This window comes from Dendrobates tinctorius, unplaced genomic scaffold, assembly GCF_039654945.1.
Source record: "Dendrobates tinctorius isolate UK_male_01 unplaced genomic scaffold, ASM3965494v1 ptg000048l, whole genome shotgun sequence".
NCBI classification, from domain to species: domain Eukaryota; kingdom Metazoa; phylum Chordata; class Amphibia; order Anura; family Dendrobatidae; genus Dendrobates; species Dendrobates tinctorius.
Genome location: NW_027361716.1, coordinates 16,628,309 through 16,648,769, shown reverse-complemented (window position 1 = coordinate 16,648,769; position 20,461 = coordinate 16,628,309). Strand labels below are relative to the sequence as shown.

Here is a 20,461-nt window from a genome sequence, read left to right as displayed (position 1 = left end):
TTCTGGTATTTCATTGCTGAATTACATGTCTGATTTCATAAAACAAGGATCAAAAACCCAGGCGACAAGTAATTTTAAGACACCAAACTGTTAATATTAAAAATATGAAAAGTAACATTTTTTATTAGTATTTAAAAGCAGAAAATACTGAATACATTACTCAAAAATACAGGAACATTTGACAATCTTGCACTCATGTCCCAATGATGACTGAGCCCATATTACTGAAGATTCTATACTAAAGTATTAGTATAATGTTATATGCTATACAATTTGACGCAAGCTGATCTGGTTGCATGCATCCCTTTTCTTCTTTGTTTTTTTTTTTTTAAATACAATGATGAATGATTTAGCATCTTGAATGATGTACAGCTGAATGGAAACAGATTCAATTTTGCATCATCATGTAATCCCATAGAAATGAATACGGTAGCACTAATTGTAAGGACTCTTTTCTTTCGGTCAGTTTCACACACCCCTGAAACACAGATTGTGGTTGGATTGCAGCGCATGGAACAACTGCCGGGACTCCTGACCTGACAGCCTCATAGGCACATATGGCCCAATCAGTGAAGGTCAGGAGACCTGGCAACAGGGCAGAGGATTGCAATCGGAGTATGGTCCCCATTTCACTGACTTGTGAAATTGGCCTTGTTGGGATCTGACCTTAGCTCTTATTTACACCGACATATTTGGATTTAAATCGCACTAATCCACAATATGGTGCCTATGCATTTCATTGGAGACATAGATCCCATAGTATAAAACTATAGTGCACTACAGAGATTTAATTCTATAGTTTAAACATACAACCAACGCGTTTCGGCAACAATAAACGCTGAGCTTTATTTCAAGTACCTGCCGCTTTGCTGGAGGAGGTTTTACTTTCCATTTATAAATAAAAGTGACTATTGCGCCAACGAAATTGAAAAAGGTAAATGGCAACAACTGTGCCTAATATTTTTTATATACCTGATGCACTTTGAATTGCCTGACTGAACTTAAAGAAACATTCCACCAAACTTTTTATTGCCGCCGCTCTGGTCCTCTTCTGGGTCACATGACAGCTATACTGACTGCTAGATAACACTGGGGTCTGTGTGTGAGCTGAAAGTCGCTTTTCAGACTTGTGCACATGACTGATTCTCTTGTACCTCTGATCTTCTATGGGGCTGTGCACAGGTCCGATTTTCTCAATTTGAGACGTATCCTATTTTGATCTGAGAGATTAATAAAAATCGGCAATGCAAGAAAAAAAAAATCATAGCGTGCCCAGACAATATTCAAATGCGGTCCAATTGTCACAGACTGCCAGAATGGAGAGAAGGTGGAAAAGTCCTTTATTTTTTTTATTCCTCTACTTTTGAGAAAATCGGACCACACACTGGTCATTATTAAAATTAAAAGACTTTATTCTGGCTGTGTATTTATTTACCGTACAACTATAGGATTAGTAATGGCTAGGTGTCTTATAGACGCTTCTTCATTACTAAGCCGTGGGCTTGATGTCACCTGACAATACAAAAGGTGACATCAACCCAAAAATATGAACCCCACTTGCCACCGCTACATGTCAAATGGGAAGAGCCAGGTAAAGTGCCACAATTTACACATTTTGGATGTGCCAATTGTGGAGCGGCTGTGGGCTGCTATTTTTAGGCTAATGAGGGCCAAAATCCATGGGCCTCGACAGATAGAGAATACCAGCCCCCAGCTTTTCCTTGGCTGGTTAACAAGAATAGGGGGACCCCACAGTATTTTCTTTAGGGGATCCCTCTATTTTTGTTAATCATCCAAGGTAAGCAGACTGCTGCAGCCTGGTTCATGGATATTGGATCCTTACCAGCCTGAAATACCAGTCCCAGTAGTCTGCTTTACTCTGGCTGGTTAACAAATATAGAGGGACCCCATGCTATTTTTTTTTTATTAATTATTAAAAAGGAGGGGACCTCTCTCTGTGCTTTCCTTTACTTCCTGTGTCATGTACTTCCGGCTGTGTCACAAGATTTACCATTATTTAAATTAGCATGCATGCATAGTAAGCTGCGTTCCCACACTTAATACGCATGTGATTAGAAAGATAATGCAGTTTTTCCGCATCTAATGAAAGTGCATGGGTAATTTACACAGCGGAGACTGAGCATCTCCGCTACATAAATTGACAGGAAAGATGCGCCACATGTCCATCTCCGTGGGTGAGCCGCGGCGTCGGTGCACGCATAGTGATAGTGGGCATGGGATTTCTTTTTTTCTTGCCCAGGAGCCAACTTTCAATTAACTATATTTCATGTGACCAAAAAAATGCATGCAATGAAAAAACGCATCAAAAACATGTAAAAAAACGCATCAAAAACGCAGGTGACCTGTCAGTGATCTCAGATGCAGATTTGGTGCAGATTTCACCTGCGTCAAATCCTGAACAAATACTGAGGCATTCCTGATTGTGTGGCCATAAATGGTTGCTCATCATGCTATACAGCATGTGGTGCTCAGGCGGTGGTCACAAATAGTTGTGATGCTCAAGCTCACAGAGCAGTCGTCACACTGTGACAAGGGACAACCATCAGCAGACCGGCATGCCGAATGCACACAGAGAGGAACGCTTGCAGATGGCACATGCAGCATGCAGTATCGCACATGCACCTGATCTGCAGCTCTCTCTGTCTATACTAGTAAGGTCACACTATGCAAGAGAACCCCCAGAGCAACACTGCAGCTTTTGATTGCTGTACCTGTCTGCTGGCTGGACTGGATGGAAAAATGGTCACAGAGGGCCAGCGAGCCTCAGTTTTCCCAAGTCTAGTTTACAGGCATAACTGGACGTGGCAGGGTATATATTCTCAGTGCCATTTGGAGGTGCCATCTTGCCATTAACTTGTCATGGTCATAAGATATTTAGATAGGTTGTTAGTACAGAAAACTAATTTCTATTCTACTCCAGACCCCCTGACGAAGGCAGACGCCGAAACGCGCATCGGGGTTAGGCTCATCTTGGGGATCGCACACACGGACATAAGGTAATATTTGTGGACACCTAATAATTATTTCTGCTAGCAGCGCATGCACTTTTACCTTATAGTTTGGGCATATATGGCAATCACACTTATTATTAGCATGTGTACCTTCACCTTATATTCTGATTAGTGGGCATATGTTTTAAATAAACCCACCGCCATTTTATACTTCCTTCTTCCTGTGGCGTATATTTTGAAACAGATTATATGCTACATATTTTGCCTTTTGGAGTAGCTGCAACTTACATCTTGGTGTTACTTATATGTATTTAAGCATTTGCACTTTATTTATACCCCCTTGTTCCATGTTTGTGAACTGATTTAAGTACTGTCCTGCATTTGCACTTTACTTTTTTATCTTGTATATGCACATATATGGGAATATTTATATCCTATTGATTGGATTATTAATTTGTGGCCTGCTATATATATATATATATACACATACATGAACAACGACAAAGCAAAGTCCAGCAATAACGTGAGCAATCCAGGATGCTGTTAAAAAAATTTTTTCTTTTTATTCATAAATCCATTAAAATGCAATGGTCCAAGCAGTTCAAAACAGCAATAACGCAGGAAAGTCGTGCAGATAGGACTACGCGTTTCAGCGGTAGAACCCGCCTTCTTCACGGTCCAGAATCAGATTGCTCACGTTATTGCTGGACTTTGCTTTGTCGTTGTTCACATTTGTATGGATGGACTCCTACATCCAGATCCGGGCACAACGGAGTTAACCAGGTCAGCTGAGGTTCCAGGTGGTTCTCAGGAGTGAGCTGGTCTACATTGTTGGATATATACATACATATACACTTTTTATGTATAATATGTAGCCACTTTTATACTCATATTTATTATTGTGCAATATATTAGTGCAATTGATCCCAAGTGTAGCCCCTCTTTTTGGTATTTTGTTCCCACACCTCCCTGTATCATCTTTGATTTTTCTAAATAAACTATTTAATTGATTATTGGACATTTTTTCGTTTTTTTTGCTTCGTCGTTTAATACTCCAGAAAAATGTATAAACCACACTGCAAAGTGCAGCTGAAGTCATGATGATATATACTAGTGTGACCACCAGAAGAGGATCGCTCTCATGGACTCTTGAGAGGAGACAGATCCCCTGTGTTATGACTTATCAGTGTGAACAGATATCTATAGGTGCCTGTAAGATTTATAGAGCTGATTGCAGGCAGAAGTGAGGCACCAATTGTGAAAGGAAACACAAATCCCTCTAGTCTATTAGTCTATTTCCTAAGTGATAGATAATAGGCAGGTAGATCTAGACAGGGCTGCCAGAATGAAAAGCCTTAGTATATCTAGCTCCCAAACACCCATAAGTGGTGGGTATCGGCCATAGAATATTCCAAACATTAGCTGAACTGCTAACTTGCATCATGTTATATTATCTAACTTCTGGCTCCTCTGCAGTCTTTTTGCATTTTTTTATATCTAAAAATCTTTGTTATGGCATTTTAGTAGGATTGCTCCTGGTGACTGATACATAGAGAAAGCTTATAGGAAAATGCCATAAAACTCCATACCCAGAGTATTTGTCTCTCCCATGTGTCAGTGAAATGTTGAAGGAAAAAGTCACCAGAACTGATCCCACAGTGTTATTATGTTGTAGGTGTAGTTCTCTTACACCTGACACTTCTTCTATTTCTGTGTGTGATTCTACCAGTGATTTCCAAACTCCGTCCTCACCGTCCCCAACACATCACTATTTCAGGATCTCCATAGCATTGCTCAGGTATGAACCTCTGGAAATGTATGATGCCTTAATAATAATTCCATCACCTGTGCAACACCAAGGAAAGGCTGAAGTCATGATGTGTTAGGGCCGTGAGGACTGGAGTTTGGGAAGCACTGCTCCACCATCCCAGTCTTTGGTTCACATTGGACAAAGATCTCTCCTCCAGGCCGGGGTCACACTTGCAAGTGTGATGTGAGAAACTCGCTCATCAATACCCGGCACTCGGACTGGAGTGTATGGCTGCATGTATTTCTATGCAGCCGCACACTACGGTTCCGAGTGCTGGCAGCAGTGTCAGGTATTGATGAGCGAGTCTCTCGCATCACACTCGCAAGTCTGACCCCGCCCTCACTCCTTATATTCGATCACTCACTCGCTCATGTCATTGCTCCTCAAAAACATCTCCAAGATCCAAACTTGTCTTGGCTTTGAAATGTCAAAGACTCTGCTGTTCATTAGGGGTATATGCACACGCTGCGGATTCTGCTGCGGATCTGCAGCGGATTTGGCCCTGCGGATCCACAGCAGTTTCTGCTTCGGTGTACAGTACCTTTATCGCCTATGGAAAATGAAAACCGCAGTGCAGACGGTGCAGAATTTTCCGCGCGGATTTGCTGCGGTTTCAAAACCGCAGAAAGAATTGACATGTCCGATCTACAATGATGCATCCTACATCTCCTTCCACATTTCTGTTTACCACCCTACCCCTGCCCTCCACTCCTCTAAAAACTATTATCCTCCATAATCTGAGCCTTTTATTCCCATCTTCAAGACTTCTCTCACGCTGCACTGGTTCTCTGGAATGCACTACCCCACACAACTTGATTAATAACCAATGTCCACAGTATGCCCAAAAAATGCATCTTCTCAGGCTGTACTATCATATCAACTCACTAATCTAACCCTATCTGTGCAGTTCATATTGGTTGCATACAACTTTAAATGGTTTAAATGAAAAGTTGTTTTTATCCCTCCCCATGGGATCATTTTTCATCGCTGGAGAACTTTCCTTTATTTTTTCCTTAAATACAGCCACACTTTTTTTTTAATATTATACAGGTGTAGACAAATTTATGTAAAACAAAAAAATGTCTCCACCTGTATAAAAAAAACTATACCTAGAATTGAAGAAATGTTTTTTATTATTATTATCTCCTTGAATGTGTAATGTGCATATTTTTTTTTAGTCTTAGAGAAAACTATAAGGGAAAAAAAATGCTGAAAAGATCATAAAGTCATATTCACACATTCAGCATCTTACCTGTTTTTGTAATCTAAAACCAGGAGAGGAACAATCAAAGGAAAAGTAGAATAGAAACTCGTCGCCACTTCTGGATTTCTCACCCACTCCTGGTTTTGACTTCGAAATACTGAACATGTGAATGTGGCCGAATGCAGCGTTTAACGAAAGGGGAAAAAACACCACCAGAGCAACTCAGACACACTGCAATCCTACTGTCACATTTCACACTGCATGACGGACTTTAATGTGTTATCTGACGGAACGAAAACATGATAGGTAGCCATCGAAAAGTCGTGAAAATCATAAAATGCTGAGGTCTTTCAGAACAATATTAAAATGGGAATCCTCAGTGGACTATTATCTACTGGCTAACATGGTACAAAGATAGAGGTTTTTCAGAAAAGTGTCAAAAAAAGTATTATAAATTGAAACTAATTGATATATATATATAAAGATATATATGTAAATATAGATATATATATCTATATATATGTGTGTAAAAAGTAGGAACAGCACAAAATACCTTAGAGCAGTGCATGCTTCTCCAGACACCTGTATGTCCTTAGATAATAGAAAAGGCAATGGCTTGAGAAAGGATTGCTATATCCGAAACATTGCCACGCCACTAGGCTATTAAACAGTCCACACCACTACTATTTTGCTGCTGCTTTTATTTTTTTTCTCTATTATCTATATATATATAGATATACATTCACATGTAAAGTGCTAGGGAATAAATGGTGCAATAATAAATATATATATATATTTATATTATGTATATATATACACACACACACACCAGTAATTCCATATATCAGTGCCTTATCCACACATACTGCATACATTGTAAATACTGACATTTGTAAATCTGTACATTCTATGGTGACTTGTATATTTCCATATACACATCACATCTTTGTACATAGACAGAGCTGCATTATACCCATGTGAGAGCTGGGAGCACATCCCCTGGCCAGACATGGTGCCATCACATGCCCACAGGATTTGGGGTGAGCCTCCTGTTCTTGCCTGTCCCCCAGTGATCCCCAGATGTCTTGTAGCCTCCACTGACCTTGACTTTGTGTCCGCTACTGCTACAATAACTGCTCTATTTTTTGCTCTGTAACCTTGTAGAGCTTTTCAATACGAGGAAATGGAGGCAAAGGTGTCTGCCAATTAACACTGGGTGGCTATAATTCCCCTGCTGGATATTAAATCAGTGCACAGGCTTCCCAATGGCAGGAGCTGCTTAATTGACCGGCAAATTGACTCCACTACAATTCTTTATGGCACTATTCATTGATTACTGACCACAGGACTCATAGGCTTATATGGGGGGAGACACCCACCCAATTACACAGGCATCCATTGATTTTCCTTTTTTTTAATCTTATGATTAGTTAAAAATTGTAAGTAGGTAGTTAAATAAAAAGATAAAAGATACATAGCTGTGAAATATCACAATTCTCAAAAATGAATCGCATATTGGAGAGTTTCAGGTGAAAAACAGTTTTTTTCTTTTGTTTTGTTTTGTATTTTTGCAAGTGAATATTTAACCTTTCAATAAAAATTGAATTTCGAAAAAATCAAAAACAAAAAACAAATGTAACAACTGTCACAAGCGATTTTGTTTGTGAAGAAAAGAATAAATTATAACAAAAGTGGATAATGCAAATAATGAATAATTAGGACAATAATAACAATGCATCAATGGAATGAATGTATCAACGAGCAACATCTACAACAAAAGAAGACCTCATGTACCTGTACAACAGATCCATGTACATATGTGTGGAGATATATATATATATACAGTGAATATATATAGCGATACAGAGATGTAGCATAATAATAATGTCACAATTTTGACCACAAGCTGTGTAAGTTCTGAAGCAATAAACTAACTAATAATATTGAGGATAATTTTCTACTTTTCCATCAAATTTTAGTGACAAGTTTTTATCATTTTATCATTGCAGAAAAGTGTGCGTGTAAAGTGCAGTCACAAGTAGAGAGAGATCAGAGAGATACAAGTCATCATGCCACTCCGTAATGAACCTGCTGGAATCCGCTAATCACTGTAATTAGTAGAATTCATTCATTAGTAGGATCGTCGTTAGCCGCCTGGGCGCTGTGGGGTCCGGTGCTGAGGGTCTCTGCCGGACGGTGGGGTGCACACAGCCCCCCTGGAGCGTGTGAAAGTGCAGCAACAAGTGACACCGGGGAGTGATCGGGGCAAGGTGAGAGTTCATTATCGGGGGATGTGAGAGTGAGGAGGGCCACTCCGCTAGTGATCGCTCCCTCGTGGGGCAGAAGCCAAGCAGAGCCCTAAAGAGACAAAGCCCCAGAGTCACAGCACTCACATACAGCACGATCACCAGTAATAATAATAATAATGTGGTGTCTCTCAGAATCAAGTGCTTTTCTCTCTTGTACATCTACCTATATATTATCTATCTGCCCTTCTATCTATCTATCTATCTATATCTATCTATCTATTATCTATCTATTACCTATCTATCTATTATCTATATATCTATATATCTATTATCTATCTATCTATTATCTATCTATTATCTATATATCTATTATCTATCTATCTCTATATCTATCTATTATCTATCTATCTATCTATCTATATCTATCTATTATCTATCTATTTTCTATCTATTACCTATCTATCTATTATCTATCTATTATCTATATATCTATATATCTATTATCTATCTATCTATTTATTATCTATCTATATCTATCTATTATCTATCTATCTCTATATCTATCTATTATCTATCTGTCTATCTATTTATCTATCTATTATCTATCTATCCATCTATCTATCTATCTATTATCTATCTATTTTCTATCTATCTATTATCTATCTATTATCTATCTATATATATCTATCTATTATCTATTATCTATCTATCCATCCATTATCTATCTATCTATCTATCTATTTTCTATCTATCTATCTATCTATCTATCTATCTATCATCTATCTATCTATTTTCTATCTATCCATTATCTATCTATCTATCAATCAATTATCTATCTATCTATCTATCTATTTTCTATCTATCTATCATCTATCTATCTATTTTCTATCTATCCATCTATCTATCCATCTCTGTGTGATCTCTTCTTTACTCTGTGTATTGTTACACTGGAACAATAGTTTGATCTGTGACTTTCTCTGCATTTTCCTGTATCTCCTATCAGAAGTTCTTTGCTTCCATTCCTACAGATACTCACATCTCTGTCTCTTGCAGCCCCTCACAGCCCATCTCTGAGGCATCACTTGCATTTTCTGTAATTGGGGTCCATGATCCCCCTCCCTGACTCCTCTTCCTCTGTGGCTGGGGTAGGACTCGGTGATGTAGATACCAGGGGATGTGAATGAATGGAGATGGGGCTGGGACTCCACCCCCCCCCCCCCCCAGTGAGGAGAAGCCCCTATTAGAGCATCAGGGACCTGGCCAGTAGGAGACACAAGGAGAGGCAGCTCCCACACTCCACAGCTCCTGCAGGACTCTGAGCTCCCAGGGAATTCTCAGCCGTGGAGCTATTGAGTGATCCTCAGCCTTCAGATGGGGTCTGATGTGAGGGACATGAGTGCCCTGCTGCCCCCTGTCTCCTCTCTCTCCGGGAACAGTAGCTGTAGCATGCCAGTGAGCAGCAGTGGGCAGTGGGCCCCCGTCCTGGACTTCCCCCCAGGGGCTCCATACACTTCGCTCACTTCCCACTCCTTCATCAAGCAGGAGCCCAGCTGGAACCCCGACCTCCATGAGGACCAGTGTCTGAGCGCCTTCACCGTGCACTTCTCGGGGCAGTTCTCTGGCACCGCGGCTGGAGCCTGCAGGTATGGGCCCTTCCCTGCTGCCCCTCCAGGCCAGGCCTCAGGGGGGCAGCCCAGGATGTTCCCCAACGCCCCTTACCTGTCCAACTGCCTGGAGAACCAGCAGAGCATCAGGAACCAAGGTGGGTCTGTGCTCCTCAGCGCCTACATGGAGGCATCATGTAGAGAGATTGCGCTTAATATCAGGGGCAATTCATTACTGTTATATAGGAGGCTTGTAACACTTTGTATAGAGCACAGTGCAGATTATACTGTACTGAGGGTCAGAGAGGAGGGAAGAGACCTCGCAGGGTCCAGGGTCAGAGAAGTGCTCGAAAGTCGGAGATCAGCAAGTCTTAACACCAAGCAGAACGCTCTAATATTTCATACTTTCTTGCTTCATCATCTTTTATCACATTTTACCATTCCATTATCTATTTATGTATCTATCCAAAATAAAACTGGAGGCAGCACCCGAGAAGATGGGTCCAAATAGTGAGAGTTGCTCTATAAGACCATGGTGGGGGCAGTGAAGGTGTTTGGACTTTTATTCACTCTTTTGGGCTTTTGGTCTCCTTGTGTGTTACCTCCAGTTTTACTTTTTATCTCCCTGATTTGGTATGTACCAGGGAGGATACATGTATGTATATATATATATATATATATATATATATATATATATATATATGCAGTTCAGCATAGAACACGGTGCAACATATATTTATATATATATATCTCTATATGTTTAGTATACAACATGCTGCCACAGCCTGGACAATGAGGAGTCGGGGTTAGTAGATGCTAGCCCTTCATGTCCAAGTTCACACTGCTTGTCATCATAGGTGTCACCTGAGAGCGCAGCAGAGATCAGTAATCCGGGCTTTAGGATGTAATCCCCGCACACACAGGCTCCCCATGGGGCCGGATCACTGGATGTACAAATACCTCTCTGTATGGTTGATGGGGACATGATCCCCCAGAATCTGAAGCGGCGCCTGATGCATGTGATCTGCAGCCATCTGCGGCACTGAGCGTTATACGGCAGCGTTATTATACCGCTCTCTGATGCGCCATGTACCAGGGAAGAACCGGACCTGCAGGAAGTTATTGGCTCGATTTAATTACAAAAATATTAATAATTTAGAGTCCTCGGTGGGTGATGATACATTGATAACTAAACGGTACACAGAGAGACATTTTTCCTGTAACTCAATTTAATAGTTTTTTTCCCTCACATAAACTATCTGCAGAGAGAAAGACAGAATCTGCATTTTATTAGCTAGATATACAGAGAATTTATTAGCTAGACAGACAGATAAGAGTAGGAAAAGATATTTCAATAAAAAAAATAAAAGGGTTATTTCCTGTTTTTCATGTCTACTCATTTCTACATGTTTAATTTTTCTTTCTTCATTTCTTTCTTTTCTTTCTTTCTCTCTTTCCTTCTTTCTTTCTTTACTTTTCTTTCTTCCTTCCTCTTTCTTTCTTTTATCTTTCTTTCTTTCTCTCTTTCTTTTCTTTCTTCCTTCCTTTCTTTTTCTTTTCTCCCTTCCTCTTTCTTTCTTTCTTTCTTTTTCTTTTCTCTTTTGTTTTCTTCCTTCCTTCCTTTCTCTCTATCTCTCTGTTATTTCTTTCCCCTCTTTCTTTCTTTCTTTCTTTCTTTCTTTCTCTTTATTTCTTTTTGTACTTCTAGTTCTTCATACTGGTGTCAGAGTAGAGCTGCTCAAGGCTAGTATAGCCATGATACTTGGTCTTCTTCGTGGGAAAGTTTTTACCTTGATAGAACAATGCCCCATTCTGCCAAGTCCTGTAGAGCGCCCTGAGAACATCTCCTCCATTCCTTGGCTCCTTCTTTCCTCCGGACCCCTCTTCAGGCACCCAGCTGGGGGCATTCTGGTTTTCAGCACCCTGTAATCAGTTCTGGGGTGATAAAACTCTAATGACACAGAACTTGCTATCAGCAGAGGTTTTTGCTCAGAGCTTCAGTCCCTTATCACATTCCCGAGGTTTTGGGTCAGGAAGGACCAGGAGATGTGACCAAAACATCATTCTGCCTTTCAGATGGACTTGTCAAGGTCACAGATGAGACGCATCATTGAGATACATTGTAAGCAGCGGCTGGGGATTGTTCAGGGGATTTTTTACATTTTTTTTTTGTTAAATAAGGGACATAATAGTAACAGCCAAGTTTGTATATGTTAGCGCAGTTAGTTAAATCAGCAGGATAAAAAGAAAATAGAAGATAATCTTAAAATAAATAGAAAATGAACAATTCCAAACCAATATAGTGACTTGTAATAAAAAATAATGAAATAGGTGAATAGAAAATACAAGAAATGAGAATAAATACAATCTGTAATGCAGCATTATAAAACAAGCACAGAATAAAATATATGCATCCATGTATATATCTCTATCTATCTAGCTCTATATATATACATATATATTGCTATTTATATATATATATTAGTATATATCTGTATATATATATATTAGTATATATCTGTATGTATATATATATATTAGTATATATCTGTATGTATATATATATTAGTATATATCTGTATGTATATATATATATTAGTATATATCTGTATGTATATATATATATATATATATATATATTAGTACATATCTGTATGTATATATATAAAATATATATATTAGTATATATCTGTATGTATATATATTAGTATATATCTGTATGTGTATATATGTATTAGTATATATATGTATGTGTATATATATATTAGTATATATCTGTATGTGTATATATATATATATTAGTATATATCTGTATGTATATATATATTAGTATGTATCTGTATGTATATATATATTAGTATATAGCTGTATGTATATATATTAGTATATATCTGTATGTATATATATAAAATATATATATTAGTGTATATCTGTATGTGTAAAGACACACCTACTTGGCTATGTATCTTTACGGACACACATTTGTATAGTGCTTTTATCAAGAGAGATTTTTCAGAAATTAGAATCTAATTTATTTGGTTACAATAAAAAAACAATATCTGCAAATAATCAGGTAAAGGTAACCTATACTAGATGACAATTTTCCTATATTTGCAGTAATAAGTTGAAGAAAAAGGAGGCAGAGAGCTAAGAAGATATGTCACTGTGAGGAGTCCACTTACTGGCATTATTGCCCCTAACTAGCCCTGTGTAATTAATGGAGATGCCAGCCCCATGGCTTGACAGATCATCTCAGGGCTGAAGAATGGCGCAGACAGAAATTCTTTCCCAAGCATGGGCTCTTATTTTGATCATATGACAAATATAACAGGTCATTTTGCACTTTGCTGGACTTTTGGCACATTTGCTCATACATGAATTTTTGCACAAGAATTGCTCCTGTGCGCCTCAATTCTATTCTACATCGGTTTGGTTATTTTCCATTCACTAAGGATAATGCAATCTACGACTATATTTTTGGGGATATGAATAAAAACAGTAACTATATGTAGAAAAAAAATAATATAATTGTATATAATGAAAAAATGTTACAAAATAAATCAATCCAGGCAAACATATATGAGATATTACGATCAAATATGCAACTTTTAAATATATATTGTGAATAAATAGATAAAATATTTAAAGCTGACACAATTTGTTTGGCATAGATAGGAGGAGGTTATTTCTTTTTTTGTCATTACTAAGGCTAGGTTTAGATTTATCATCACAGCTGATGTCAAAGCTGCATTAGATCATGTCACTTCTCTTTATTACTAATTTATACTCCAAAATCAAGGAGCTGGATTGTAGAACGAAGCTTGCAGCGTTGTGTCTGCGGCTCATGGAAGGATCCAGAACAATAATTGGTAACGATCCCATAGTACAGTATGCCATCAGGCCCCGTATCACAAGGCAGTTGTGTGGAGCGCACAAAAAAAAGATTATGGCCACGTAAAATGGATATTAGGTAATTCTCCATTCACTGGGGGTAATTATATATTAATTTTTTTGTTCAATATATATATAATACGCTTTAGAAAGGCCGAAACTTTGCATAATGGGCTATAAAATAGCATGTCTTACTACTTGAGATGGTGTGCTGCTTCCAATTTTTTCTCTCTCTCTCTACATATATATATATATATATATATATGTTTTTCTTTGGAAAGGTAAAAAAATCTGCAAAAATACAAAGCAAAGGACAAAATCTAGGAGAATGAGTTCTTTACAAATGGAATGTTCAGTCATCATCCTTATTAAAAACATGGATGATGATGTTTATTATTATTATCATTAATATAATTATATAGTTTATTATTATTTTTATTATTTAGATTTTCTCCTTCACGGCTGTATCTTTTTTTTTTAAGGTTCCTCTGTCTGATAATATAGATTATGTAAATCTCTTTTTGTGTATACAAGATACTTAGCTACATTTTAAATGGACATAATGTTAAAATATGTAGCCAGATAATAGAATGCTCTACCTGCCTGTATTCATGCCTGTAAATGGAAACTTACAACCTCATGATCCATTTACTGTAGAAGAAATAACTGGAGTATTTGGGTATATTTACATACTGCAGACTAAGAGATCCAATATATATATATATATATATACTGCTCAAAAAAATACAGGGGACACTAAACAATACAATGTATTGTTTAGTGTTCCCCTTACTTTTTTGAGCAGTATATATATATATATATATATATATATATATACATACTGTACACACACATACATATATATATCACTGGAGAAACACCTCATTTATATGTGAAGATAAAAACCCCATAATGATAGTGCACAGGCTGCAGATTAATCTTTAAAGTCCCAGGATACTAGAAGTCACTGATTAAGATATTGAATAGAGTGGATATATGGCAAACTGTCCTGGACAAAGGTTCACTCACTGCCATTTCTCTCAAGTTCTCTCTTCCTTCTATTCATTTTTTGGATACTTGAGTTGTTTTTTTGCTGATGAAGTATTATGTGTAAAATTTCCCATCTAATCTGATTGTCTTTTCTGAAAATAATTGGAGAGAAAACTCCTGCTGAATGTGAACGAGCCTCAGTGCCTGGTACTGTGCGTTCTGGGAGTGATCTCCGGGATCAGCTATTTTACAGTGAATATTTAAAACCGTAATCCCTAGGAAAAAAGTGTGGAATGGGTCTGTAAGTTCAGGAACACGGGAGATTTTAGTGACTGGATATGTCCAATGCAAATTGTGCTTTCTTTAAGTTTTTATACATGCATTTTCATTCATCTTTGGTGACATACTAATATACCTATTGTAGGCTATAGGGTCATGGACTTTAAGAATAATGCTATGGGCCAACTCATCTTCTACCGAGCAAACCATACTGAATGGAAAGGGTTCATTTTGTAAGATTTGCTTTTACATTTCCATGGATGATGGTAACATTACTGTAGATGGGCTGAAGTCAGAAGTCTGCACAATACCTCATTGATGATCCCGGTGACTGTTCACATTGGTTGCAGAAATATCTGTGACTGTCCTGGTTATTTAAATGGGGCTTGCAGAAAGTCACACGTGTAATAGTAATAAATAATAATAACAATGTGTAATAAATAACATAATTCGCATTTGTGTGTAAGAATTTTAACGTTCGAGCTTCAATTTTTTAAGGCAAAATTATCTGATCCTGATGGGTTCTGCTCATTTCTGTCTGGTGTAAACTGCCGCATCATAATCCTACTGCCAAACCGTCAGCGTGGAGGCTTTGGTGGTGATTACTCAGGATTTGTCTTGTTGAGGAACGGCGCTCACTGGGTTACACCATCCGTTGCTTGTCACATCTGGGGCTGCATACCCACTAGTGTTTCTTCACTGTGTGTCTTTAGTATTGTGCCTTTTTATATCCCAAGCTTTTTGGGCTAGTGATGGTTTTGTGTCCTGGAAACACAGCGTCCATAATATAAAGGTGCGTTATTGTGGGGGTTTGTCATGGTCTTAGGTATTTTCTGGACATTTTCCCCTTCCGCTCGTAGACATTAAAGCTGAATCATCCATTTTGGTGCAGTTTTTGTATGGACAAAAGAGTGAATCCAAAATGAAGGAAAAGTCCAGCAAAGTCTCCTCCGTATTTGGGCCCACCTGTTCCATCTGAGGCCCCTTGCACACATCTCCAGCACGGCATTGTCGTTTCCAACCAGCATTAAACTAAAATGCCTTTTGGAAATTGATGGGAGAACAGATCCCATTGTTCTCACCTGTCCATTGCATTAGTCCAGGCGTAGTCCGGAGGTCGGGTCACAAAATTTCACGTAACGGTTTCTGGATGAGCGCATGGACATAAAATGCCTTAGGGCATCGGATATATTTTGCATTATTTTCCATCCTTTGTAATCTATTGAGCTAGTTCAGGTTAAAAAAACTGAACCTGATGCCAAGAATATGTTAGGCCAGACGGAAGCCACTGAGATACTGCCCCAAAGTTGTGTGAAGCCAACCCCATAGTGCTCACTTGTAGCTGTCTTTTTCAATCAAATATTAGCTGAATAGTTGGAAACAGAATTGAGCTGTGGTACATATAACCGCAACCACAAAGCCGCATGATTTTGGTCTATTCAATTTAGTGAAACTAAACATTACACAATGTCAGTTTTTTAGGGCAGAGACACACTGGCGAATTTTTCGTCCGAGAATCGGATCGTAAAACTTGCCCTGGCCGGCACCTCTCCTGACCTGAACTTGACAGCTGCATAGTAATCCATCACACTGTCATGCTCAGGTCAGGAGAGGTGCCGGCCAGGGCAAGTTTTACGATCCGATTCTCGGACGAAAAATTCGCCAGTGTGTCTCTGCCCTTAGGCCTCATTCAGACGTCCATGTGGCGCCTGCGTGATCAATCCATTTTTTCACGGATACAACATGTGCCCATTAATAATTTACGTGGCTATTCACATGTCTGTGTTTTCTTCACGGACCGTGTATCTGAGCAAAACTTATGGAGACATGTCTGTTTATTTTTCTGGTATCATGGATGAAAATTACCAATATAAGCCTATGGGTCGAAAAAAAATGCATTGAGCACATGAGTGGCATCCGTGTGCCATCTGCGTACTGCCCGAGATTAACACTGCAAAGTGTAGGAGAAGGTTTGTAATTAATTTATCCATCCATAAAAACCACTGATGACACACTGACCAAACACTGATGACATAATGATGGTAAAAAGGACACACTGACCAAACACCGATGACACACTGATGGTAAAAATGGACATACTGACCAAACACTGACGACACACTGACCAAACACTGATAACACACTGATGGTAAAAATGGACACACTGACCAAACACTGACGACACACTGACCAAACACTGATAACACACTGATGGTAAAAATGGACACACTGACCAAACACTGACGACACACTGACCAAACACATATAACACACTGATGGTAAAAATGGACACACTGACCAAACACCGATAACACACTGATGGTAAAAATGGACACACTGACCAAACACCGATAACACACTGATGGTAAAAAGGACACACTGACCAAATACTGATGACACACTGATTGTAAAAATTGACCCCACACTAATGACACACTGATCCAAAACACTGACGACACAGATACCATTTTTTCACATACATGTTTCAACACTGATGTCTGAATGAGGCCTAACTCAGATTTTCATTAATTTTTGAGACATAGTTACGTTTACCACACACACAGAAAGGTTTATTTTGGATAATCCATGTATCTCTGTCTTTGCTGTGTCTAGCATTAACTAGTAGTTGTTACTTAACTTCTACATGTCACATGGAAATGTTTTGATTTTTGCAGGCTACAGTGCAATGGCTTTTGATGGCACCCCAAGTTATGGCCACACTCCATCTCACCATACAGCACAGTTTCCCAACCACTCATTCAAACATGAAGACCCCATCAGCCAACAAACCTCCCTAGGTAAGTGCGCTCTGTGCGTCTCATATGTGGTGCATAGTGCCATGGTAGCAAACTCGGTGCACGTGCCTGAGAATTATGTGGCTGAACTTCACCAACTTCTTATTCAGTAAGGCTCGTATATTCGGTATACATAGTATAGTACATTCCTGTTATTGCATTGTAATCTTGAGGTGACTTTTAAGTTCACCATTGCAGAGATGTAGCAGAGCAGAGTCTGCCCTGATAGGATTTGGCAGATAGTACGTGTGCATGGCTGTGACTTTTTGCAGTAGGTGTATTTGCATCTCTACATGAAAGCATAAGTAGAAAAATGTATCTTCACTCCTAGTCATGCTAACTATAAAACTCATCCCTGCCCAATTCCCATGTGGGATGGGGAACACCACACATGACATTTTCTGAGGATCCCTGCTAAGCCGAGCTTGTCTGAATACACAACGTAATGTATACAGCTGGGTGCAATATTCCACCACCCTGCACGAGCCACTCCAGCCCTGTCTGTCTGTCTATCCATCAGGAAAAAAACAGGCAGCACTCCAAAAATTAAAGTGAAAAACAGATCTATTAGCAGCAATTAGCATTAGCTGCTAGCTGATCAGTAAAGCCACATTTTTTCACTTTTATTTTTCACGTGCTACCTGTTTTTTTCTGATTTTCTATTTTGGAGGTTTGGACATCACCTGTTACGGCTCATACTCACCTGCGAGAGACTCGCATGATTCTTGTGCGAGTCTCTTGCATGAAAACCCAGCACTGCCGCCGGCACTGGGACCGGAGCATGCGGCTGCACCGAAATACATGTAGCTGCATGCTCCGGTCCCAGTGCCGGCGGCAGCGCCAGGTTTTAATGCGAGAGACTCACACGAGAATGGTGGGAGTCTCTCGCAAGTGAGTATGAGCCGTAACAGGTTTTATTGCACCTGACTTCTTTTAGTAGTGCTGCCAAATTTTCTTTCATTATCTATCTATTATCTATCTATCTATCTATCTATCTATCTATCTATCTATCTATCTATCTATCTATCTATCTATCTATCTATCTATCGTCCAAATAATCGAAGGCAGCACTCCAATAGAAAAAATAAGTGTGATTTATTGGCCCATGTGCGACAATTCGGTCCAAGATGTGGACCTTTCTCAAGCAGTTGTAAAGTGCAAATGCATACATATATATAGTGAATGCAATAAGCAAAACAATTTATAACAATCAGTGAATAGTACAAAATATGAAGCAAGTAAGAGATTCACAATGAAAGGAATCAACCAAATAAAGTGCAGTAAAAGTGCAATGGTAAGTACAAAGGACACATCCAGTGTCTATTACAGTGTAATACAGAAAGATAGACAATTGCCAATTAAAATCATTTCTGATTTTTTATCTATCTATCTATCTATCTATCTATCTATCTCATTTGCAGCTAGTTGAGCCATAATTCTGAAACTTAGATTCAATTCAGATAACATTAGAAAACTACAGTATCTATTGTTTAGAACAGTCCAATCTATCTGTCTTTGGGACTTAATGCATTCCATATGTGATTTACATGAGAAATGTGCATGGAGAACAGGAGGGTAATTGATGTAGCTGATGACATGTCAGGGTGATGTTTGTAAACTGGATCTCATTTCCCTGCAGGGGACCAGCAGTACTCTGTACCTCCTCCAGTGTATGGCTGCCATACCCCTACTGACAGCTGCACCGGCAGCCAGGCCCTCCTGCTCAGATCGCCATACAACAGGTATGCTCCTCAGATGTCTAGATTTCCACTGTGTAACAGATTAGATAGTTGTAGCCATCAATAACGCTTGTGACTGACATGTACTAGTAGTGACGTCCCTGAATCCTTACCATGGTTCTGGACTGTTCTTTATATGTTGCAGCTTTGTTTGGCAGCTGTTGCCTATCGCACAACCCAATTACTAGTGTCTGAGAAAACTACCACAACTATGATCACAAACCCGTCTGCATGTGGACACTGCTTGCCGTGGTCCCTCATATGACTCTCAGGATGTGAGGATGAATGCGAGTATTCTATCTGTGAGTTTGGCACCAACCTTGTCCGTTACCGGTGCCTGGTGTTGCACCTCAGCTCATTTTCCTTGAATGGGGCTTCCCTGCAAAATGAGAATTAGACAATGGACAAAAGGGGTGCTCTTTTGTAATCTGATGTAACCCCTTCCATTTGTCTTCATATACCAATGTGTCTCCATTGGGGTTTAAGTCTGAAGCCCTGAAAAAATGGGATTTGGGCATATCTTCTGACAGGGCCATTGACCTTAATGAAGCAGACAGAGTCACAGAGGTAATGTTCAGCAGTAACCACCTATTTGATGCGGTGACCAAAATATGGATGACAACATTTTAGTGCCAGATTCGGGTACTGCTGAAAACGATATATGACACAGCACACAGTGATGTCGCCTGCTTCATTAAAGTCAGTGGCTCCATCGGCGGATATGCTCAAATGTAAGTCCGACTGAGCCACTGATATGGCTAAAGCATCATGAGAACATAGATTGATGCACATGGTAGACATATGGTAGAAATTCTTGCGTTTAACAATGCAGAGGAATAAAATGAACTGTAAAAATTATAAAAATGATAAATAGAAATAAATATTACTGATGTATAATAGACAATCACACTCAAAACAAGTTACATAA

The 20,461-nt window shown here is 39.0% G+C and overlaps 1 protein-coding gene across 4 annotated transcripts in view; it reads left to right on the top strand.

Annotated features, from left to right (window-relative positions):
• Positions 1-2,444: 2,444 nt before the first annotated feature.
• The window catches only part of WT1 (WT1 transcription factor), an 87,775-nt gene continuing 69,758 nt past the window's right edge, over positions 2,445-20,461 (top strand). For 3 of the 4 annotated variants that reach the window (XM_073576322.1, XM_073576321.1, XM_073576320.1), the window contains exons 1-3: positions 9,528-9,997; positions 17,675-17,797; positions 19,434-19,536. In XM_073576322.1, the coding sequence (XP_073432423.1) occupies positions 9,607-9,997; positions 17,675-17,797; positions 19,434-19,536 (617 nt within the window). In that variant the 5' untranslated portion in view covers positions 9,528-9,606. Of the gene's footprint in view, positions 3,018-9,527; positions 9,998-17,674; positions 17,798-19,433; positions 19,537-20,461 lie in introns of those variants that run through there. The other variant, XM_073576323.1, reaches the window with a different exon arrangement.